The 25,951-nt window shown below is 41.4% G+C and overlaps 1 protein-coding gene across 1 annotated transcript in view; it reads right to left on the bottom strand.

The window, feature by feature from the left end:
* The window catches only part of SHB (SH2 domain containing adaptor protein B), a 57,736-nt gene extending 38,608 nt beyond the window's left edge, over window positions 1-19,128 (bottom strand). Inside the window, exons 1-2 of the mRNA XM_030968779.1 lie at window positions 18,241-19,128; window positions 5,409-5,526 (exon numbers count right to left, since the gene is read on the bottom strand). Of these exons, the coding sequence (XP_030824639.1) occupies window positions 5,409-5,526; window positions 18,241-18,831 (709 nt within the window). The 5' untranslated portion in view covers window positions 18,832-19,128. The remainder of the gene's footprint in view (window positions 1-5,408; window positions 5,527-18,240) is intronic.
* Window positions 19,129-25,951: the final 6,823 nt, after the last annotated feature.

Raw genomic sequence — 25,951 nt, 5'->3', positions numbered from 1 at the left:
GAAGAGGATGCTAATATTGTGAGCCTATGAACAAAGCTGTGATTTTTCTTTTGGAATTCTCTCTAATAACCGCTCATTTAATTTTAAAAGAGCTCCCGTTGACAAAATGCTCACATTCATTAAAGCCCCTCTGGATGAAAATCCTGCCCTTCCTCATCACACGCTTCCCTTAGTTTATGCTCACTTTTGCTAATATGTAATTGCTCAGGTTGATGAAAGCATTGAACAACACAGGCAAGAAAACAGGTATCTCTGTACCATGATTCTAATGCTCTAGAGAATCCCTAGGAATAGATTCCAGCTCTTCAGTCCAGTACACAGATCCTTCTGCTACATCATTCACCTAACCCTGGAGCATGCATACAAGTTCATCTTTTCTGTTTGAAACTTGAATTCAGATTTCCATTTATGGCCAGAAGCCTTTTAATGACTTAGATTTTCCAGTGTTCAAGCAGTAGTGGCAGCATGCTTCGGTGTCGATTTGGGAGTCACCAAATGCACACTGAGTACTTTCCCTGATCTCATGGGTTGGCACATCCCACCTACAAGATCTAACATGCCCAGTCCCCAGGACAATTGTGTGACTAGACTCTTGTGAGAAATACATCAATAACAAATTGAATTCCTTCCTCCAGTAACACCTACTTTGGCTGTCAAAAAGGAGATCTTTTATGCCTTGAGGAACCTCTCAAGTTACCCAGATCAGAACAGAGGCAGAGTGTATGTTTTATCAATAGTGCTATGACAGCCTTCTTAAGTCTGCACATAACATAGCATTTGCTCCGTGAGGAATACCGCATGGTATGTTACATCTCAGGGAAAGCAACTGTTTGCAGTAATGCTACCCATTTAAATCTTCAGAATTCTGAGACACAAGAAGAGTGTTTTCTCCCTGGCTACCACATCATTGAGGCAGATGCATGAACTAGAGGCCAGAACCGCACAAAGAGGCTGATGTCTCTGGCACAGTCCTAGGTCATATCTATAAAAGCAAAGGAAAAACGCGATGTACATCAAGACTACCAGGGCATAAACCTGAGGCATTCCTAGATCTCTAAGTAATCTCTAAGGCACTGATGCATCACATACTTATCTCGCCTTTCAAATCACTGTTCTAATTCAAGGGCTTAATTTCTCCTTCCCTGACCATTCTACAGAACAGAAGATACAATTCCTGATCCAGAAAAAAGAGAAGTGATTTTGCCAACACACTTTTCTCAGGGTAGGCCTCATATCCCGATAATGCTTTCCACTTCCTCTCTCACCAAACACCCAGGCCCCTTACCCAGTAATTTCTCATTATGTTCCAAATTATTTTGAGACTTAAAATTACTTTAATTTTATGGTGGTTGGAGTAAACTGAATTATATATTATAGTACGTATCATGCTAGGTGCTTCATACTCAAGACATCATAAGTTGTTCTGATGAGAGTAACCTTAGAGGTTACTCAAGGTATAAAATATCTCCTTTTGGAAGCAAGATGCTCTCTTCAAATCCAAGCACAAAGTAGGACAACAGATGCGGTTTATTATCTCAATCTCTAAAGGCAGTATTCCTTATCATACCTTAAAATGACACCATTGTTTGTGCAACAATTTGCCTACCAGCATATCTCCACTTGAATGATGATCCAAAATTGGATCCTTCTCCAAAGGCAAGTTTTAGATGCATTCTATGATGCAGCACACAGAAGGCTGCGGTACAGGCAGCCTTGATCTGGCATTTGATGGCAAATGTTTAATGCAATCTGAGGACTGGTGTTAATTCTTTCTGAAAGGCAGAGATTCCTGGAAGAGTTATGTCCACATGCACAGCTGTCAGGAGAAAGAGGAAAGGCGTGGCTGTAAGGCTATAGCTGGAACAGGGCCTTCTGACTTTTAGGGGATTTTAAGGGGAAAAAAAATGCACACATTTTCCCCAACCATTGCCACAGTCATATCCATGAACTAAGGAAACCTCTCTCCTCTCAGGTAAGGGATTACCACAGAAAACAAACAGACCCTTCTCCAGGATTTGACATTCAGTGCAGGCTGATGAGCGTAAATACTAAAGTGGAAATAACTTCTCTTCCCCTAGCATTCCCTGAGAGGAATGGATGACAGAGAGGCCTGGATATTATGATCACCAGCACTCTGACCTGACAGTGTCTCAGCCATTCACTTCTGCTCAAATGCAGCATCTCCAGCCACTGCTTCTCTGCAGAGCTCTCTCTCAAGCATGAAGAACATACTACACCTGATCCAAGCAGTGATGCTTGGCTACAGCCTAGGTAAAGCAGCACAGGCTTGTTTCTGTGACAGGCCACATGCCACTGCAGCAGCTACAAACTGATGCCAGGGGAGAAGAAAGGTCCACCTACTACTCAGGATCCTTAGAAATCAGCTATCTCTATCTGCTGTCATTGCATGCTTGGTAGCAGCCAGTCCAGAATCTTCAGCCAATTCCATGCATAGTCCAGGATACTTTACATCATATACCACAGAACTTCCTTTATAGTCATGTAGTTACTCCGGGACATCAAATCTCCAAAGAGGTTGTGGTCAAGGCAAAGATGCAACAACTGTTGCTGTGGCTTTGGATGCACACCCTGCCACGCTGAGATTCCCACCACACAGCACTTCAGGAGCTGGATTGCCAGGGACTGTCTCTGAACCTCTGGCATGGACTTCCTGAAGACAAGGACAGACACTTAGGAATGGCAATACCACAGCAGATGTGTTCAGCTGACAAAAGATGATAGCTTCTTATCAACATGTTGAGTGTGTTGACAACATTTATCATGTTGTCAACACACTCAATATTGGCCTCAGGTCAAGTCTTTCCTTGAGAAATCCTTCCAAACTTTGTCATAAAGGTAGCTCTTTTTTCCAGTCATCACAACCACAAATCTGGGGATTTTTGGGGAGCACTACCAGCAGAAGAAATTTCAAGCCTGACTGAACCCAATTCTAACCACGACAGCATGGGAAGAGATAAAATTATTTATTTCAATAATTAATTGAAATAAATCAACTCAGGGACTGCCTATTCTTTTAAATTAAACATCAGCTCAGAACAAACTGCCTGACAACTGCAAGACCACAGAACTTTTAGGAAGAAAGGATAAGCTCTGAATAAAAATATTACTTACTTCAGACATCATACATTTCTATTCAGATGTAAGCTTACTTTCTCATATTGAAATCACAAGGTCTTATTTCATATGGACACCTGCTTTTGCCTAATGCTCTACTAACTCAAGGAACACATAGCATGCACAAAAGTTGTAGGGTCATATTTCAACGACCCTTACACTGGGTTCCCAGAGTTCAAGAGTTAAGGTACACCAGTAAACATGGAATAACTGATAAAAAGCTGTTTTATTTTCTATCTCTCCTACAGTGCATTCTGCTGGATTATGCAAATTCCTGCTCTCTAGGATTAAGCCACTTTAAATGCAATCAGAAGAATTTAATCAGATTAGTCAGGCTAAATGGATACCCTTCTGATGTTCTTCTATTCATCAGATAACAAAACTAACAAATGTAACAAAGCAGTAAATATTTTGAGGCAAGACAAACTTCAGTCAAAAGGTCTTCTTCAGTAGCAGCAGGTACTCAGTAAGTATAAACAGAACATTTAAAAATTCTCCAACAAGATGCCTTTGGATTTTCATTCATCAAGTGAAGTGCAAAGGCAATACCGGAGCAATTACAAAATCCCCACACATAAAACTATGTGCTTGAATACAGTCAACATAGCCTGATGCCATGGAGGTTTATGGGGAGACCTTCTCTATCCACTTTAGGACAAGATGACTGGAAACTAAATACCCAGATCTCAAAACACAAAACATCTTCACAGGTATATCAATCATCTTCTACTTGCTCAGTCACATGAATATTCAGAACACTTGCTCTATCATTATAATCAATTAAACTCTATTTTCAAAAGTGCCTTTAGAATCTTGAAGAGCTCCTCATGTTTCTTTTATAATGACACGGAGCAGATATAATAGCTTATCAGTTGCACCAGGTACCAATTAGGCAAAAGGACATCTCGTAATTGCAACAGCTCACGAATCTACTGTCCCTTTCTGCAGATAAGCCATCCAGTATCGTCCTACTAAATATCTCATTTGTTATGACTAATCTGAAAAAGAAGAGAGAACAAACTCCAGTCCTAAATGCAGGAAGAAACAAGCCAATGCACTATAAGCTTAATAATTTAAATTACAAGTGCTCACCACTGCTGTATAAAGAGCAAGAAATTATTTGGACTAATATGATTTTCTGAGAAATTCCTTGACTTAAAATTAATAGATTTACACTAATGAGAAGTAACAGCTCCCAGCCCTTCTATAAGGTACTGAAAACTTCCAAAGAACTGTTTCCATGTAATTTCCTGTGTCTGTCTTCAGAAATGCTTTAAGAAAAGAAAAATAGCAACACTTGCATGAAAAAAGGATCTTTGCATCCAACAGCCTCATCTTCCCCCACTGATTAATCTTTCCTGAGGGCCCAAAACCGGAGCTGCCAATAGAAAAGGAAAGCATATAATCAACTTAACTGGGCACAAGACTGACTTATACCGCAAAATGAGAAAAAAAGGACCTGCTGTACGAACCCAAGAAATGTACATTTGAACTGCACAAAGATATGTATTGACTGGTCAAATCATCACAAATTAAAAACATATGGCCCAATACCTCAGAACATTTTACAGACTGCACAGCCAAAAAGTAGGATATTGATTCTGATAAAGAAAATACACAGAAAATAGAGTTGCACAATGCTGGTAACAAAGATTTAAATAGTTCAAAGGCATACAACAACATCACCACCAACCATTTTCCTACATGAAAAGGAAGGACACTATCAAGAATAGCAATCAAAGGCTCACAGGCATCCTAGAGTATCTCATTTTGACTGTTGATAAAAAAAACATCAGAGAAGCAAGGAAGGAAAGAAGGAAGTTACAGAAAGATGTAGATCTGCAGCCCTCCTCCAATACCAAGAAGTCCAAATCTGATTGAGGAAAAAAGTCCATTAGCAAGCTGTTCAACTGTTTTTAAGTGGAATAACACAATGTCATGCTTTGGCCATCTCACCCACATACAAAGACGACAGCCTTCACATTGCCAAGAAGAGGAATACACACTCCAACTCCCATTGCTCTTATTTTTTAACCTTGTCACCTGACAGTACAAAACTTCTACATTTAAAAGCGAGGTACAGAGCGGTATTTTTAGGTAAAAAGGCATATGCAGTAAAATGCAGTGCTTCTATAGCATTTGCTGCTGCCTACCTAAGCAGCTTCAGAAACATGGTTTTCCATGCCAAAGGACATTTCTGTTTCACAGCAGCTATAATATGCATGTGAACTGCCATGCAACTGGAGCTCACACATGCAACTGTCTTTTCTTACCAGCCATTATTCTCTGGGCTTCGTATGGTTCCATATAGCCGGTGTTCTCCCCTTTTCCCATTCTGTTCAATTCATTTTTGGCATCAAACGGATCTGAGTAGTCATCAGCTATCAATACCTGAAAGACAGGAAGGAACCTGTTACTAAAGTCTTCCGTGAGATGTGCAAAGCAGAAGGCAATGACATCCTATCAGCAAATAAAAACACCTTCACTCGGTTGCATCCTATGCCATCTTCAAAGCACAGTCTTGGTTCAGAGGATAAATACACAATTGCCACAGATTAGTTACTAAATGGTACTGAAATACAAGTGTGCACCTATTTATACCAGAAACCTCATGAAGGCAGACTCCATGTCAAAAGGATTTCTGACTAGCAGAAGCAATGGAATAATTCAGATGGACAAATTAGAAAGAGCCAACCAGTCAGCAAATTCAATCCAGTGCAAATCTTATCAGAGAAGTCTGCTAATATTCAGGAAAAAAACCCACTCCTTCCCTTACACATACTTCATCTCCTCTGCTTTTAAGGTTTACAAGCTACAACTGCTAGAAACTTCTAAAATAAATATTCTAAAGCGCTCTTTTCACTGCATTAATAAGAAACCTTTTAATTTTAGGTCTTGAAAAAAACAAGACACAAAACAAACTTCTTGGCTAAACTTAAACCCTCAAAACCATCTGTGCCATTTTTTCACTCAAAGGAACATTATTTTTATTTCTATTTTGTGAACTGAGACAAAAGATAGCAAAAAGAAATTATCTGTCAGAAGACATTTTCTTCTCCACTAGGAGACTAAAAAAATCTGAAGGTTTGAAAATCTCACATTTGACCTTACATTACTCTGCTTTCCTGACAACTGCAAAATTGTCGTATGCTGTGTAGGACCTATCTATAGGTTTTTTATCAGTCAATAAAGTCACAGGAATCATTCCTCCCTATAATAGAAGTGGTAGAGCTAATCTTTGTTTCTGGGATGTGACAAGCGGACTGCGGCAAAGGCAGAAATCCTCCTATGAGAAATACTGCAGAGCACAGAGATAGAATCTACAGCAGGCAAAAGAGTCTGAAGCAAACAAAAGCAGGCAGAGGCAGGCTTCAACATCAGAATCCCTATGAAACTGTAAGATTATTCAGGTGGGAAAGAACCACAAGAGATCACCCTATCCAACTCATCACTCAAAGCAAGGCAAGCCTAAAGGGTTTTGCCCTGACTGCTTACTTTATTTACAAGGGATTTTTCAACTGAGTTACTTCACATTTCTAAGACAAGCACTAGTAAGACTTACAGCACAGTGCTATTCCAACAGTTTCAATCTTTTCAACAAAGAACCAGGAGTACACTGCCAGCCAGCTGAGAGACTGAGGCTGCATCTGCTTCTGTCTCCTGCTGCCAGCATATCCCACCAGTCAGAGAAGAAAAACAGGACACACAAGTATTCACAGATCAAACACCTGCACAAGTGCAATGGAATAAATGAACACTCTATTAGGAAAGACAGATCTCCTTTAAGATTAGGAAACAAAACATCTAACACACTTCAGAGTCATTACTCAGGCCCCATAACACTGGCACACTGCAATTTTATACTACTTATTTTGCTTATTTTACTACCAAGACTGACATTTTAATTATGGGGTTTTTGTGTTTTCCTCTGCTCAGAGCTTAAAGTGACTGGAAGCTTTTTTTGACCAGAAATCACCAGACTGACGTGGATCATTGAGAGAGGAAAACATAATTCTTTCTTTCACTTGCTGTCCAAAATTACTCCCTCATTATTTCGAAAAAACAGTTAACACAAAGGGGAAAAGTCCCCTCCCTCCTGTCTGGCAACATATGCCCAAGCAGCAAATCAAGTGACAGCAGCTGCACACCCTTGAGACAAAGAGGACAACGTGTATCATGCAGCAGTAATTTCTCCTAGTCACAAGGGCAGTTTTATTTCCAAAAGTGATGCAGCTGAAATGCCATCCATATTGCCTTCTGCTCCAAGCCTGTCAAGAGCTGCTAGGTGGTCGCATGTGCTCTGTGCTGCTCTCCTTTGCAAATGTTGACACATAGCACTTGCCAATCCTTTGCATAACTATACTAGAACACAAAACAGAAAGCAGACTTAGCACAGCTATTTGACATTTCTTCTTCTTCATTTGCCCAAAGTATACCAGGAAAATTATACATAAAAGATGCTGTCAAACAAGACCACCCCCAAAAAAAAAAAGCCACCCAAAAAACTCCAACCTAAACAACACCCTCTCACAGCAAATACCAAACCCACTTTTCAGCACTCAGGCAGAAAGAGCAACCTGCTTTATCATTCCTGGAACCGTATATCTTATTACAAGCAGAGTTACAACGCTGAGCTGTCAGAGGACTCCCCAGCTGACTGTTACTGTTTCCATATATACTAAAATTCAGTAATTCTCAGCCCAGATGTAGCAGCTGGCCAGTGCCAGAATTTGATTTCTTCTATACCTGCTAACAGCTATAAATTCTCCACTTCTAGGAAGTCTCAAGTATTTCTACTTCTTTCAAAAAAACCCCAGTGCCTGAAAACCTCAAATTAGTATGATTGCCGGTTTTATTATAACATACTTACCGTAAATGTCTGAACTCCTTTTGACAATCCTATTTCAGAGGATTATTCTTCCTGTTTTCAGAGATCTCAAACAGAAAAAGAGTTCCTACTCTGCAAGTCTTTTTGCCATTTCCACATAAGCTACTTTTAGCTTAATGAGCTCACCTTCCAAGCCTCTGTTCTTGGTTAGACAAAGCACAGACGAAAACTTTTGATGAAATAGAAGGTTCTGAGTACATGAATTTTCTAATTAAACAAAACACTTGCTTCATGACAAATGGTATTAATACACCGTTCTCATACCCCTTTCATGCTATTCTGAGAAAGAAAAAGCGTTCCAATGTTAAACAAGTATCACAGGTACATGCCTTGAATATGCAGTGGGGGCTCTGCAGGTCATTATCTTGATCACCTCCATGCCACATGGGGAAGATCCACTGTGAGAACACCATGCTGTCACCTCTTCCCCATAGGCATGTAGGACCAGGTCTTGTGACAACCAATGTGCTCCTGTGCTCACTAGAGCTCACTAGCTTTCCAGAAAGACGCATTTTGCTTGTTTGTATTTCTCCCCACAACCTTTCTACCACTGCCCAGCAAACTGGTTTCAGTCAGGCATTTGTTTTCTACAGTCCAGAGGCCAAGGTGAGCACAGGAGATCCCAGGTTAGAGCCTGCATGCAGTGCCCCTTCCACAGCTTTGATTTAGTGCACTTCCAAGGCAAATGGCTAAACTCGTTTGACTGGTCTCCAAACTGATCTTTCATGTTACTGACTGACAAACACTGGACAGCAGGTAGAAGATACTGGACAGCATCCACTGTCTACCAATGCATCCCTCCTAGAAGTCTCAGCTAGTTAGATTATCCAGGATCTAATGCTGTACTTGCCACATCTACCCTGGACAATAATCAGAGGAATGGCAACACGTTGAAATTTTCTACGCACAGCTAAAGACAGCATTCATACACAGAGGATGACCTGTGGAGCAGGACATATTTAATTTGGCTCCCTGCTCTGCCAAATCCAGCCACCTTCCTCACAGGTCCAGTCTGTCAAAATGAAAACACAGCTATCAGGAATCTCCAGAAGGCAGTCATCCAGATTCCAAATTAATGTCAAAATCAGTTGCATTTGTCAGGGTTATTGTTAAAGACCTATGGCTTATCTTTTGAGAGAATGTGAGATCTACATTCTGAGTGTGGACTAGGAGCTCCTACAACTACTGATTCCTACTCTATTCAAGCCTGTTCTATGACATCCCATACATATATGATACTATTTTCTATTTTTGTATACATGTAGATGTAGTACTTTGAGGCATCAGTAACACCAAGTAAAAGAAACTTTAACACAAACAGAAGTACAATTATTAAAAGAAGTCAATAAGCATTTAGAGAACACTTGCAGGGGCTCTTCCTTGCTGGTTGCTAGTTAAAAGTCAGAAGATAAGAAAAAGAGTACAGCTCAGCTACGGACAAGTTGACAAATTAAAAACCGTAACTCTAGCTAAAAAGTTCATCAGCAGATACAAGATCAAAAGCCCAATAATCACTCTACCTCCCAGAAAATTACACATAAACTGAGATTGTGGTTGGTTTATCCTTCTATTATATATTAACTAAGTTGCAAGCTTCACTGTTGATGCATAGTCTTTGTTCTTTTACAGTCTTAAAAAAAGTCTGACAAATATTATCATACTAAACACAAGTTTAAATGAGTATTTGCATATACAAAAGCATGATCTGCATATGCAGACACAGGAAGAAACCAAAGAACACACCTAAGCGCATAATTTCACAGGTATCTCTATCTAAACCAAACATTTTAAAGGGAATGAAAAAGAAGGAAACAAATGAGAACTCACCACGCTGAAAAAATAGAGGTAATCTCTTTTTTTAATTGAACAGAAATGCAGAAGATCAAGCTATCTTTAAAACACCAACATCAGCACAGAACTGTTAGCTATTTCACTGATTTAGTGGCTATTGTGATTAAGGACACACTGTTCTAGAAGAATCCAAGAGAAATTATAATAAACAACATGTAGCAAAAAATCTAAAATACTTTTCCTGTCTACCAGGCCTTTGGGGAATTTATTAGGGGATATTTAAAGACTTCTCTTTATTAAATAATATATATTATTATATTATCAGTATTAAATAATAGAATGGTTTGGGGGGGAATGGACCTTAAAGATTCTCTAGTTCCAAACTCCTTGCCATGGGCAGGCACATACTTAAATAACTGTATAACGACAGACCATATATTCCTCTTTCAACTTCTGTGAGTTGCAATTAAACCCACCAATACTGCAGATAACAGCATGTGTCTATCAGCAAAGATACAGAAGACAAGGGCACTTAAAAACTGTGAATATATCTCTGAGAACACCACAGTTAACACATTTAACACAATGTAATGAAAATTCTTCATCCTCTCTGAGAATTTGTATTCACAAAAGACTAGTCCCTAGCTACAGTAGAAGTCACTCTAAATTATCACAGAATGGCCTAGGTTGGATAGGACCTTAAAGATCATCTTGTTCCAACCCCTCTGCTATGGACAGGGATGCCTTTAGATAGACCAGGCTGCTCAGACCCCATCCAACCTGGCCTTGTACACTTCCAGGGATGGGGCCATCCACAGCTTCTCTGGGCTACTTGGGCCTCATCACCTCCACAGTAAAGAACTTCTTCCTAAAATGTAATGTAAATCTACTTTCATTGCAAAGCTATTCTCCCTTGCTCTGTCACTATACGCCCCCTCCAGATTTCTTGTAGGCTCCCTGCAGAGAGTGGAAGGCTCCACTTAGGTGACCCCAAAGCCTTTTCTTCTCCCAACTGAACAACCCCAGTTCCCTCAGCCTTTCCTCATATGAGAGGTGCTCTATCAATCTAATCATCATGGTGGCCAACAGTGATTAACAATATTAAATGGGGGGAGTTGTGTTGTTATTTTGTTTGGTTGGTGGTGTGTTGTACTGGTTGTGGACTTTTTGCAGGGGTATGTTTCGGGTTTTTTCACAACATGATATTTTTGACAAATGCCAGATTTTTCTCTTTGACCCCAAGGAACCTCCAGGTCTCACATCCCAAACACGTCCTAAGCAGATGTTTCCTAAATAATTATATTTTCATGTAAAATTCAGGCAACTAGACACCAGAAAGATCTCTGATGTTGAAGCCTGGACAAAGCTCAGCCTGCCTACAGCAGGACTGTGAAGTTTGGTCTTGATTTGTTTTCCATATTAATAAAGACTTCCACTTTTCTTCCATGAAGCACTGAATTCAAGAACCTGTTGGATAATCCTCCCTGTAGCCTAAATATCACTTCCTATTAAAAATAAATTTCACAGTCTTGGAAAACATGCTAATAGAGTGATCTGTACATGACCGGATTCCTGAAAGTATCAGGAAAAATATATCAAGGGCATTTAATACTTTGCTACCAAGTCAGAAATTTAGGATATGACTCTAGAGGACTACCCTACAGATAAAATGTATATAAAGCCTTTCCTCCGAGTCCTAAATTTGAGTATTAATAAAGACCAACACTAGCTCTGATCCCAGAAGGAATCACAGGCCACATTCGTAGCGGTGACTTCCAAAGAATGACACATCTCATCTAAAAGGTAATTGAAATACAAATTAGGAAATGTGGTGCCTAAATTTCTCAGAGAGTTGTGAACTGATAGTGATGTGCTGGGGGAAAAACTCCCAGTATTTAATAACAGGATTTCAAGAGCTATTCTTCCACCAAATACAAGGTTTGGTGCTCAGTGAAGGTGAATTGTTCTTCAGTTTTTATAAATCCACACACTCACATGGACAGAACTGAACTGCTAATAAGTTGATACAAATAACAGTTCTTGCCTTCCATTTCTCTCCTCTATTCCCAGGCAGTAATTGAAGTCCCCTGCTATCCCATACGTGTCACTGCTTCACAAAGGGCAATGCAGACCACTCTTCACATGGCAGGCAATGCAGCACTTCCTGCTCAAAGTTTAAAAATGCATTTGTACCTTTCCCCTCAGAAAGAAACAGGTGCTTCCTTGACCCATCCATGCAAGTATTTTAAATCTGAAAATGCAGCTTTGAGAATTTTTCAGTAGATCTAAGAGTTGTTGAAGGAAAGACAAGCAGAAAAATTAAGATACATTGCTCTCCTTAGAGAACAAAGTTTTTTTAAAAAAGCTTAAAAAAATTGTACCCCTTTTATGTCATTAGCAGAATATATTTTGTAAAACAATTAAACAATTTTCCACACCTCCTGGACAACGCACAACTACTCCAAAACCACACCTTATGTCTGTTTCCTTGCAAATAGACTGTCTAACATTAACATTTACAAAAACAACGGCCTATCCAGGAAGATCTGCACCACAGTCCTTTCCTATCTCTTGCTAGAATCCACCATTATGCTGTTTCAACTGCTTAATCTCATATCACTTCCTCCACTTCCAAACCATGCCTACCATACTGTTAGTCAAGGATACAACCACAATGACACAGGACAGCAAAGGAGTAAAAAGTTAAACCATATTGTTTGCCACCAGGCAGTGGTTAGCACAAGCAAGGACATATACAAAGGTGTTTAGAGACACAAACATCTCTCTTACACCATTGTCAGTGAGCCTGGGGAGCAAAGAATCTTATAAAACCAGACACTTCTTCAGTGATCCAAGCAAATAAAATGGTAAACTGGCCACAAGATCAGATAGCAAACTACAAGATTACATGCAAACTTAATGTTTAAAAAGAGAAACACAGCCTCATCTTTTTCCTTTCTAGATCCTTTCTCCTCATTAATCAGGCTAAAATACTTACTTGAATTCCCATACAATTTTTGCTGTTCCTAATTTCTCATTTAGAGTCAGAATACCCTTTGAATCATAGTAAATTGCATAACCTTATTTAGCCTATAGAAGGTTTTACTGCCATATACACATTACAACAGTCTAATGCTAACAGTTGGTGTGCAAGTTTACCTAAAGTTGGATATGTAAAATAATGTAGTACAGATGTCTTTCCTCATCTGGACAGTTTAGAAGGAAAGTCTGCAGGTAACGTGTGCTATCATGCAGTAGAAAGAAAGCTGCATTTATGGTGACCCCAGTGTTGTAGCAGAACAGCAAGTCCATTCCCTTGTTCAAAGGCAGTATCTGAAGAACTTTCTTACAACAGAGTTGAGATGCTTACTGCAAAGGTATACACATGATACACTCTTCCAGAAGTCTACCACTCCCTTCTTCAATCTCCACGTTGTCCAACTCCTTCATACTCTTTCCTGATACAAGCAGAGAGAGACTATCTCTTTGTGCCCAGAAGTCTGACAATTTGGATAGCTTCCAAAGCCATGAGCATTCCAAGCAGCGCATACAGTGCAGATGCCAGGCGTACTCGTAACTGAACAGCCTACCACATCATTCCAAAAAAGTTCTGAAGTCAAGACTCTAAAGTCTCAGGCTGTATCTAAATATCCTCCTTTTCACAAGACTGCTCTAGTCCCTTAATCATAAGACTAACATATGAGAAAAAATTGCATTTCTAGCTGCATTATAGCTGCCCTGTAACAACATAGATACACAGAAAAACTGTAACTTCCTGCCTTTATGTATAGCCTTGCCTAACCAATTAATGCACAACCAGCAGCCATGACTATTTTTTTTCTTTTACTCAAAGACAGAGCCATATAACAATGGGAATCACATGTGAGAGGATGACTATTTCAGAACCAGCCGTATGGAGAGGCAGCTTGAAACTCTGCTGCAATGGATGAAACATGGGAATAAGACACTGAGTTACATTTGTAGTTTAGGATATCTAGAAATAATATTCTCTGATACAAATAACCCCAACACTGTTTAGACATCTTTCAAGTGTTTTCTCAGTGCACCTTGAAATACCAGCTGCAAGATTCTTTTAAATGCACATGACTTGTTCTCAGTTTAAAGATGAAATAAAATATAGACCTTCCATATATAAAAATAAGACAAGTATCTGCTCAAACCTAAACCAGTATTTTAATAATATAAAGATCTTAATAATGTTGTACAGAGTCTAATCACTTTTATGCAAGATGTCAGAAGTCCAAAAAGATATACTACTTCGCTAGTCTACTGCAAAGGCACACGTTTCTTATGCATAGATAGTGTTTTCAGAACTTTGTACATCAAGTCAGCAGCTCTGCTGTCCTGAACAGTTCAATGCTGCTGTTGCACAACATTGACATGATTTTGCACTAGATCGACTCTGACTGTGCAGAATCAAGTTATTCTCTACTGCATCAGATACATCCTGTATTGCCATTCAAAATTTTGTACTATTTGAAAGTAGCTGAGTGCTTGCTTAACAAAAATAGCTAGAATTGTTAGGCTGTAGGTTGAACTTTATTGGAATTATAAGGTTATGTTGTCTAAGTTGAACAGAGATTATAGTACAGCCTGGAGCTAACAATATGTACATTAATAATAATTAAACTGGACAAAACTAGCATTTTAAATATTATTTAAAAATAATAGATCACAGCTTATGGACTGCAACAACCATATTACAACATGGATGGCAGAACCAACTAAACATACAGCAAGCAATTCGTAACAAAACAGAAAACCAGAAGTAAGAAGACCCCAGACCCCAATGCTGCTGTTTGTCCAGACTGTCATGTGAGGGATAGGGAGTTTGGATTTTAAGTGTATAATTGCCTAGGGATTTATTTGTTCAGACTCCCTGTGTTGAGGCACTACCAGATACCATAATTGACCTGTGCTAACAAACCTGTCTAATGAAGAAGAGAGATTAATGTCAAAAATTTCTTTAACACCTGTGGAAATGGATCTTGCAACTTGCAGTGTCTTCTGCATTCAATATAAAGAATTGTTACATTGTTCTGTCTCCACTGAACAGAGATAGTGCAAAATGCTGTTCATTATGAAATAAATGTCTTTGAACCCAGCTTTTAAATCTTAAGAACTTCCTGTGATGAAATATGATACAGCTGTTTTTGGGAAATATCCCAGGTTCTTCAGCTGAAAAATCTGGCAGAGAAATGGTTAGGTTCAAATACATAACAGGTGAAAACATATCTGAAGTATTCTTTCACCCAGACACTTCCCCCTCAGTTACTACTTCATGGATTTACACACACCATGTGTGTGTAAATCCAGATAGAAGACAATCACTCAGAAAGATTTCAGCTTTTATTTCTTTTGATCTCCATTCACAAGTAGATTGCCTAGTGAGCTGGTCTTAAACCAAGTCTTGTGTTTATGCTTACACAAATACAGGAGATGCCAGATTAATCCAGAATATAACCACATGTTGTTTCAACTTGCCCACACTCCCTAGCTTCTTTGTGGCAAGCAAATAAGTTAAGCTCTCACAAGCCAGCACTAAAGATGGAAGCCAATCATTTCCTTATCCACCATACTGGAGGACCTGAACTGCTTCAGCCATTAACTGTAACACACCCTGCTCTCCCTTGTCTGAAGGTAAACACCACAGTTAAAGTCCCCAAACCCACCCAATTGTATTACCTACATTAAAAAAAAAAAAAAAAAACCAACAAAAAATCCCCCCAACAATTTGGATTCAAAGACATGTGGAAATGATGACTCTCACTGCATCTGTTATAGAGGTTAGTCACCTCACTACTAAAAGGTGCATGGCAATCTGGATTTGTCTGCTTCAGCTTTAATTGGAATTTCCACTGCTACATACCAAAACTTCCTGAATCCCAGATAGATTATATCTCTCTGGCTACTTTACCAGCCTTTGTCTAAAATCTTGCATAATATAATCATGCCTGCCACCACTTTAAATCTCCATCCCCTTTACTCCCTGAATCAGCTAGTTTACAATTTTTCTTTTCCTCTGGGAATTTCAGCTAACCAGTCTGCCACTCTCCGTACTTTTGCCCTTTACCATTTGCCCTTTATAAGTAACCACACCAAACAAGCACCTTCCTGAATCTCCTTCCCATTCCAGTAACTCTTTCAAGTATGACACACAACTGAGATTTTCATCCAGTTCTTTACTGATGACAAACCACAGAAGATACAAAATTGCTCACTGAATTTGCTGAAACCCCTACTTCTCACTTCTCCATCAACACATAAAGGAAAACAAGCATTCTATCCTTGTAAATGAATTCAGAAAAAAAAACCACCACCAAAATGCTGAAACAGTCATGCTGGAATGAAACACAAACATTTAACAGGCATTACTGGATCATTAAACACTAAGATAGTTCTGTGAAGACAGAACTATATGGCCCTTAGTTATTTTTTTTCATTCCTAAAGTGTTTACTAGCTTATGCTATCTTACACACAGCATAAAAACCCCAGGTTTTAAAATGTTTTTCACATGTCTGTGAATTCTTATGAACAGCAGACCTCTAGCCTCTAGCTTTGGGGGGTTTTATTCCATCTTTACTGTCTTCCTTATTATATCTTTCTTACTGAAGTTTATTTTCAATTGCTTGGTTCGCTACTGAACTACAGACACTCAGTTAACTAAATTTCCAACTTTTCTTCCTCAGTGAATCACAGGTGTAGAAGAGAAGCAGTTCCTTGCTGGCCCACTATGACCCCTACTTACCAAGTTCACTTGTCAAACTCTACATTTTGGAGCTGTGAAATGAATGAGATTTCACGTCCATTGCTAGGATAAACTTAACACAATTGAACAAAAGGCAAGCTATGTTGCATAAAAATGCTGTTGCAGGCAGCCACAGTTGGCTTTTCTCAGATACATTCAGATTTCCTGCTTGTCACATATAGTTTTCTCTCTCAATAATTGGAAAAAAACCCTAAATATGAGAATTTTTGCCTACAAGATTCAGAACCTTCAACAAGGGCTTGGGACCAGCATACAGATTTATGAGCATTACAAAGCAGCACGTTACCTAGCAACAAATACGTATTTTCTGATAAAAATTGCTTCAGTAGGGTCTAAAATTGAACACAGATTTTAAAAAAATAAATACATTCCGCCCCAAGCAATTGTTTTTGCTGAAAGGCGTTCCCCAAAAGAGGATACCTAACATCAGTGTAAGAAATTTAAAGAAGACTGAATCGATTGTAACATATAGTGGAAAACATAGTGAGATGCTAGCCTTTAATCAATCACTTCCACAAAAAAAAAGTTGCTTCCAGTCAGGAACACCTACTAAGACAACAGAATAAATCCTAGATTTTTCACCCTATATCATCACAAGCAGATTTTTTTGGAATTCCACTTGGACAGATATAATTTATCAAATTGTCATGGAAGTGCAGCAATGCAATCATGTTACATACTTAAAGATGTACACACAGATCATTTAGACTGATAATATTCTGAACATACCTGAAATTCCTGTGATGTGACTATTATCCTGGAGTTGAAAATGCCAATTAACAAAATACCAGAAACATTTATTTCCAATACATGAGAGAAACTGAACTATACTCACAAGACCAACACAGGCAGGAGGATGTGCTGTTCTTAAAAAACAAATAATGCTATTCCCTCTCTAACTTGAGTTCCCAAGGCCAGCACTTTCCAGTGTTGTGTCTAGAATGTCTTGTTAAAATTTGAAAAGAATGACCAGTAAAAGACAGGATAACGTTTGCAACTGGGCAAGTAGCTAAGGAATTTGTTTCAGCTACAAACCAGTTGGAAACACAGCTATCATGCAAGTTGCCCTGCCATTGTAACACAGGACTTTGAACCACCTTTAACACTGAACTAGGAGGTAAGAGGTTTATAAATAAACAAATGACAAACTCTCTCCATAAAACCAGTTTATTTTTTATATATTGCGTCCAATACCACACGCAGTGGCGCTGAGGCTTGGGGTCACAAGCACAAGGCTTTTCAAGGCCTCTAGCCCTCCCCAAGCATATCCCTCCCCCTAATTCATATCCTGTTCTGCCGGGTCACAACAAGAGCCTTGGTACCCATCATGAGGCTGGCAGTGAATTGTGCCTCAAAGGAGGGTCAGACACACCTGGGAACGTGTCCCATCAGAAGGAAGGCGAGCTTGAAGCCGTAAGGACAGGGCACCATCACTTCACGCGCTACACCTGCACAGGCCCCGCATGACCTAAAGAATTAAAAAGGGCCAGGCCACCCAATGAAGGATGGCTGAGAACAGAGGCAACTCCAGATGTACAGTAGTTGGTCCCCTCGCCAAAAGTCCTTCCAGGGCCCGACGCAGCCCCAGCCCTACCACCTCGCCTACAGGGGCAGGAACAGGAGCACAACACTTACTTTATCTTTCACGGCAGAGGGGGCAGCAACCGCCGGCTGCTGAGAGCCCTTGCTAAGCTTCTTGCCCGCGCTGTCGCCGCCGCCGCCGCCGCCGCTCTCCACCTTGATCAGCCGGTGCTTGGGGGAGATGTACTTCACGTCGGGGGGCGTCGCCGGGCGGCGCTCGCTGTGGCTGCGGAAGAGGTGCGGAGAGCCGGTGGTGGGAGGCGTGGCGCAGCACGACGAAGAGGAGGAGGAGGAGGAAGCCTTAAGGGCTCCCTCGCCCAGGTCCTCGGGCGCCGAGTAATCCGGGCGGCACATGGCGCGCAGCTTGCGCAGGGACGAGCCGGGCCCGCTGTAGGGGTCCTCGAAGTCGCGGTCCTTCTGGGCGCGGTAGGCGCGGAGCAGGTCGCTGGTGTCGTCGCGCGGACGGCGGCGCGAAAAGCCGGGCGAGGTGTGGTGGTGGTGGAGGTGGAGGTGCGGCGGCCCCTCAGGGCGGGGCGCGCTGCCGGCACCGTTGCGCTTCTCCCGGTAGTCGGGCCGCGGGGGCTGCGGAGGGCTCTTGGTCTTGCTATTGCCCAGGCTGAAGTACTTGTTCAGCCATTTGGCCATCGTCTCTCCCGGTCGCGGCCTCAGCACCGCTCCGCGCTGCCCCCGGCGCCCTGCGCCCCAGCCCCGCTCGCCGCCCGCATGGAGGAGCGGGTCGGCGGGGCGGGCCGGGCGCCCCGCTCCGCGCACTCCCCGCTCTCCCGCTGCCAGCGGCTGGAAGGGCCCCGCCGAGCCCCCTGGCTTCCCGGCGGGAGGGAGCCGCTGCCGACCCGAGCCAGGCGCTCGCCGTAGCTCCGCGCCCGCGGCTCTGGGTCTGCCGCAACCTCAGCCCCGCTGCTCCGCGCTAGCAGCGCAGCCCAGCCTGACCTCAGCACGCACCGGAGAGGCGGGGGACGCATCTGCATGCGGGCCCCGCCCACCGCCGCGGCCGGGCGGGGCCGCGCCAGGTGCCGGCGGGGCGGTGCTGAGGAACCGGGGCCGGGTCGGGGTCGGGGTCGGGGTCGGGGTCGGGGCCGGGGTCGGGGCCGGGGCCCGGGGTCGGTGTAGCCTCAGCCTCGCTTCGCGTTCTGGCGCGACGGGATCCGGCGGGGCTTCCCCGCTACGCCCTCGAACGGGCGGGGGAGGGGAGCTGCCGCCGTGAGGAAGACGGAGGTGCCTTCCCATTCCTTTCCTAGGTGCCTCCGCCTGCCGTCTGGAGGGGCCGTGGGACCTGCAGCCACCACCTGCACAGTTTGAACTCTGAATTCTCTACTACTGCTACCTGTGTGTCCCCCTTCCTCTCCGTGGTGGGGTAGGAGAGTTCCAGCTGGCGCCTAGAAACGAACTAAGCCCTGGTTTTGGCCAGGGCTGAGCCTAAACAAACAGGATGTTGCATATTTTTTGGTAGGCACTTTTCCCGTGTGTGTTCCTAGGTAAGGGATACAGTAAATCAAACGCAGAGATGATACTTGTGCGAATCATGCTGCTCAGCTTGTGTGTTGGAAAAATTTGTCAGCTGGGCCACCACAGTCACAGCCACTTAGTATTGCTCTTCTAATCTTTCTCCATCTGCCCAAAGGTAAACATATACTACAGCAGATTTCCCCAAGTTCTGTCTGGCCAGCTGTGGTAGTCTCACTATATCTTTAGTCCTAATCCTGGTGCTGATGTGGTCTGGTTTTAGGGAATGCTGGAGGCATTGAATGGATGTTCAAGTGGAGATAGGAATACATGCAGGCTGATCTCTCCAGGCCTAACTCTGGCCTCTGCCACAATGAAAAAGTTAAGCAAACAGACGAACTACTCAGATGATAGCTTGGCCTGTGGTGCTTCAATTGTGCATTATTGATCAGTGACAGGAGAGATTTGTTGCAGTTTTGTTCTGTCTACGCTGCATAGCGGAATGCAGTTTCAAATGAAGATATAGAGAATGTCTCACAATTGCATTTTTAAAAATCTTCCACTAATCAGAATTCTGATCTATCAATAAAAGAAATAAAAAAGTTTTTAATTCCCCCAATGCAAATCTGTGACAGAGTTTTCCAGAGCTATACCTTCGTGTGAAGCATCGTTTCCCCATTGCTTTATCAAGTCCATCAATGCAGAGAGATGAGCAAGAAGTGGAACCCTTTTCATATAGTTCAAAAATCTGCACAAAAACATTGCAGTTTCACTAGGAGCTGTGGACATATTCCTAATACCGTGTGCTGGTTTTGGCTCAAGTACAGTTAATTTTCTCCACAATAGCTATTACAGGGCTATATGTGCTGAAAACTGCATTATTTATACAGGGGGTTTTGGTTACTGATGAGCAGTGCTTACATGGAGCCAAGGCCTTGTTTTCTTACGCCACCCCAGCAGCGAGCAAACTGGGCGTGCACAAAAGCTTGGGATGGCACAACCCAGGACAGCTGACTTCAACCAACCATATGATTCCATATCATATGGTGTCACACTCAGCATATAAAACTGGGGGGAGAAGAAGGAAGGGGAGGATGTTCAGAGTGTTAACATCTGTCTTCCCTAACATGCTTTCTGCATAGAAGGGTGGCTGAAAATTAGACTTGAGATGCAAACCTGTTTCAAAGATAAGAAAGGGAATGTCATGCACAGTTTGGAGAGGGGTGTGAAAATGTCAGGCACAGTCATGTGTTGCACTGTTTTTAATCATTTGGGACTTGCAGCTCTTTTAACCTTTTTATAATCAGAATAGTGGAGGGAAGGGAAGAGGAAACCTTTATCTACTTACTACTACTAAGTCATCTTTGTATTGCCCTGTTACATTTTGGCAAACACCTGTCTCACTCCCTGTTGACATTGTTAAGCCCAATGTCAGACACATACCTGCAATGTATTTACACACAATGTATTTACCCACAGCCAGTCATGAATTATGAGGGCAAAATGGACTCAGCTATATTAATGAGTTAATTCTCTTTATGAAATAAAGATGGACTAGATTTACATATGAAGTTTTTATCTGGTTTTATGTACCCTTTTAACCTTGCTCTTGGCTACATATTTCTCTATAAGAAGCCTCATTCTCTCTGGGTTTGGGCACTATCCTTGCAGTTTGCTCAACATAGGCATGTCTGTATGTTTTAGTGAGCACCTGAGAACAAACCTCCTCCCCTGTAAGTGCAGGCTTCAATTGTAATTCCTTCCTGCAGTATTTTCATTAGCTTTTGTGGAAAGGAGCTTTGCATGCTCCCTTTACTGTAATCAGCAAATTTTTCTTTTTACGTCCTTAGTGTTGGTCTCCTGTCTCTGCTCAGCATATTCATCCTGTCTGGCTACAGAGATTTTTTTCTCAGAGCAACTTCTCAGCCTGAGCCTGAGCAGTGAGTGTCCTGTTTCTTGACTGGCTAGTACCTGGGTCTCTCAGGGGGTTGCAAGGCTCCCAGTAGCTGCTGATTCAGGAATGCTATATTTTAGGCCCTTTGTATGAGAGCGATTTTTTTCCCTGAAGCAAGATGAGTCTCAATTTCTTTAAAACTCAAAGGATCTCATTACCCAGAAGTCTAGCAGATCCCCAATTCCTGTTCTGCCAGTCAGGGGAGGGGCAAGAAAGCCCCAGCAGTGCTCCAAACTCAGCCTGATAGTGTCCCTTGTGGCTCAGTGAGGAACCACGTTCTCTTCCCTGCATTTACAGGCCCCTTCTGAGGTGACAAGCGAGCAAAAGCACATCGATGCAGGTAAGCTTCTCTAATACTTCAGAATTTCTCTAAAGTTGCCACTCAGAAGTGTGAGAGGATAGGAACTATGGGTGTACAGGATAACCCTAGGAACGCCCAAACCTGGATAAATACCTACGAATGAATAATATGAATACCTACAGAATAATCTGTAAAGCTGGCATAGCAGAGACGTAAAATCAAGAATTCCATTGTCTCTCTAATCTCAGAGATTGTTCCAATACAAATCTGCAAGGCCCACAATATTTTTGCATGTGCACGAGATGCTTTCCAATCTCAGTCTGCTCATGCAGGGTATACCTACACCTGCAGGACTCCTAGTCCCTGCTCTAAGTCATTTTCACATGTATTTTTGAAGGAAACAGGCTTTGTCTTTTTTGTCTAGAACTTTGACCACATTTTTAAGTTCTGCTTGGCAGGTTTCCAGCCTATTTTTTTTTTTTTGCCAAACATTAGGAGGAAGGGGTGATTATGAAAGTGAACTTTCACTGTGAAATAACAAATCCTAAAATGTTATTATCTGAATAGAAAATCTACTTCTTCTCAGATCTGGATTTCTTGAAGCAGAAATAATTCCGTTTCTTTCAACTTAGGGAATTAGTAAAAAAGAGGCTCTAACCTTTTGGTACAGGCATATCCTTGCACACAAGTCACCAATTTGTGCCAATGTTCACACTCCTAATCATATTAATTTAATTAAATAATGAAGTTAAGTAGCATCTAATCTGGAATTTATAAGGTCCTGTTTCCTCTCACACTCATGATTTCCATGTATAATAGGAGTTGCAGTACATGCAGTGCATTTTAAATCAGGATAAAGAAGAAAAAGTAGCAAGTAACATGCAGAGCAAAATACTTTCTGTATTAATAAACACTCAAGCAGTGCTGCAAAGTCTAACTTTACAGTTATCTTCCAAGAAAATAAGTCCAAAATTTTTAGTATTGATCAATCTTTCACACTGAGATATCCACAAGAAACATAGAAAGCAGATAATTCATGTGGTTAATATGGCTTTAGGCTGTGCAAAAAAACAATCAAATGCACCATGTTAAGCCATCACAAAACAGAGAAATGTTCTCTCTCTCGAGGCACTTCTTTCCTGGTGACTAGTGTTAGATAGTTCAGAAAGTGTACATAGCATCCGTAACACATTCGGATTCCTCCTATTTGTGTATGTTGCATCACAAAAATCATACCTAGGTAATGATTAGAGATCAATTTGTTATCCACAGTCTATGAAAATGCTGAATGTTTTCCTTCTTGTTCATATGTATGACTAAAAATAGGATTATTAGGAAGGTCCGATTTTTCTACTTTCCAGGGTGACATCTTCCTGCAATTAGTTTATTCCTGAGTAAGGAGAAATTCTTATACTGTGAGCATGTGTTAGTTATTTAAGTCCAACCAATTTGTCCCATATTCTCATGCTGCAGGGAAAAAACCTAACCAGACAGTCCTCTTGAATTCTGACTACAGTTTTTTTTTTCTCAGAGCAACTTCTCAGCCTGAGCCTGAGCAGTGAGTGTCCTGTTTCTTGACTGGCTAGTACCTGGGTCTCTCAAGGAGTTGCAAGACTCCTAGTTTGTACCATATTCTCATACTGCAGGGAAAAAACCTAACCAGACACTCCTCTTTAATTCTACTTTTGCAATGATTGCTTTGCCTCCAAGAACAAGTTCACATCAATCATCTTTAGTTTTCTTAAACCACATGGGCTGTTCAAAATCAGATTTTGAAGGGTTTTGTCACCTACAGATATCCTGCAGAATTTGCAAAAGCAGCTTCATAAAGCCAGCTGGATTTGGAGTACAGCATTCCATTTGTCATTTTCTTGCATTTTTCAGTGCCTCTCTGGAAAGCTCTGGCTCAAGTGACCACTATGATCTGCATCATAGATCTGCTTTGAGCGCTGGTAGTGTGTAGCCATTGGAATTATGTACTTCAATCCCAGCTACTCTTCAGTAGGTGGACAAATGACAATGGCAAATTCTGGTAAAGATGCAGCTGTAACAGCACAGTGTTCTCCACCCATTGCAGATTTTGTCTAGGACCTTGAATTAGCTTGAACTCAACGAGATAAATGGTGCAAGGAGTCATTTTGGTGCAACTAATTTTCCTTGCTGTTTTTTGGTTTTGGGGTTTTTTGGTTTTTTTTTTTCTGCAGTTACACATTGCAATGTGCAATTATCTCAGGATTCTTACCTTCCGTCTCTGAGTTCTAGTGCGACACAGAACCTTTGGGTAGTAACGGGGCCTCCCACACAGTGAGGAGAAGTTGAGCACTGGTACAGAGTGGTAATGTGATCTCCATTGTCAGAAATTGAGACCTCAAATAGAGAGGGCCCTGAATACCCAGATGTAGACTGGCCCAGCTTTCAGCAAGACAGTGGTCCAGAGACATCTGGAAATTCCATTCAAACTAAAATGAAGCTGTTCTCCTATCTATATTCTTTCCAGTTCTTGTGTTCCTGTGCTGCATAAGGCAAGACAGACCAAAAGCCCTCACCAGCACAACAGGACAATTTTCCATATGAATATACCTGATTGCTACCCCACTGAGATGCCACTATTCAACCTTAAATTGAAAATGGTTGTCCTATAATTCCACTTACCAACTGTAAGGACAAACTGATTCCTTTGGAGAACCTCAGGGAATGATGGCACTAGATTGTAATTACAGTTAAATATCTGTTTTTTAAAAACATCATTTTATGATCAGCATAGTATAGAATTTTATGATCACAGTAGCACAGGATTTTTTTTGTAAATGGTATCAGTGTAGCACGATTTTATAAGTATCATAGCACCAAATTTAAAATCACATCTTAATTGATGTTTCTTAATCGCCTGGACTCTCTGCAGATCAAGTGGCTGGCTTGCAGTGTAAATAAAACAATCATAATCTATAGTCAATCTTCAGAGGAAGCAGACAACAGTGGAGGAGTCCCTGGCCACTGGGGGATCGTGGGTTTTGCTGTCCAAAAGCAGCTGTGGGCCAAGTCCCACCTGGGGCTTGTAACTTCTCAATTTTATAGTTCTCTCTCTGTGTGGTGTTACATTCCATTTTTCTGTGATTGAGTCATCACAACTTCTTTGTCCAGGTGCCTGAGACCTTCAAGGCTGTAAGGAGGTGAGAAGGTGGCTTGTGCCCAGGCACACTGAGGATGACATGGAGGTTGATAAGTCTGCCTGGTGTGCAGTGTCTCCAAGAGCTGATAAGCGGGAGGAAGGGAGCTGACACGTGACCAATCAGTCACAGGAACAGCTCTTTGCCATATTAAATGGCATGAGTCATGCTAGCGATATTGTCATGTGTCAGGAGCACAGGAGTGGGGCACCAGAAATTGTGCAGGGAAAGAAACCCCTAGATTCAATAATGAGGGAAAATTTTGATACAGCACAGGAATAGATGTAAGATCCTGCTGGCAGTGGTATTGTTGCATTGCTTTAGGTGCATTGTTCAGGAACCATAATTTTAAAATCATTACAGTTGCGGAGCCTTCTGGTAACAAAAAATTAAATTAATTTATAAAAAATTCCCCTTTGTTCTGAACTTATTTCTAGTTTCTGTGGACTAAATAGGTTTTCTAATTAGGAAACACATCTGGTTTAAAGGGTTTCACATCATATTGTTGGAATGTGTGGAAGCAGCAATTTGGAGACCCACAAAGAGCTCCCAGATTTGCTGAAAAAATTCTCCATTCCTTTTAACTCTTGTTCACATCAGGTTTGGAATACCTAATTACTTTTTCAATGTGATAATGAAGAAGAAATAGTACTTCAGAGGCATCAACCTGTGTACTTCTCAAGAAAATTATCAGAATAATATCAGAGCATCAGGATAATTCCTTGTCAGGATAATCCTCATCATTTATTAATGACCATCTTTCACTGGTCAAAGATTGGAAAGATTTCTTCATAATGAGCTTCTCAGCAGAGGATAAGAACAGAAGCAGAGACAGTTCTGCATGCTAAAAAATATTTAACTGCCTTGATCAGTTGCAGGGAA

The sequence above is a fragment of the Camarhynchus parvulus genome, chromosome Z (assembly GCF_901933205.1).
Source record: "Camarhynchus parvulus chromosome Z, STF_HiC, whole genome shotgun sequence".
Lineage (NCBI taxonomy): Eukaryota > Metazoa > Chordata > Aves > Passeriformes > Thraupidae > Camarhynchus > Camarhynchus parvulus.
Note: the sequence above shows the minus strand (reverse complement) of the source record. Positions and strands in the feature narration are given on the sequence as shown.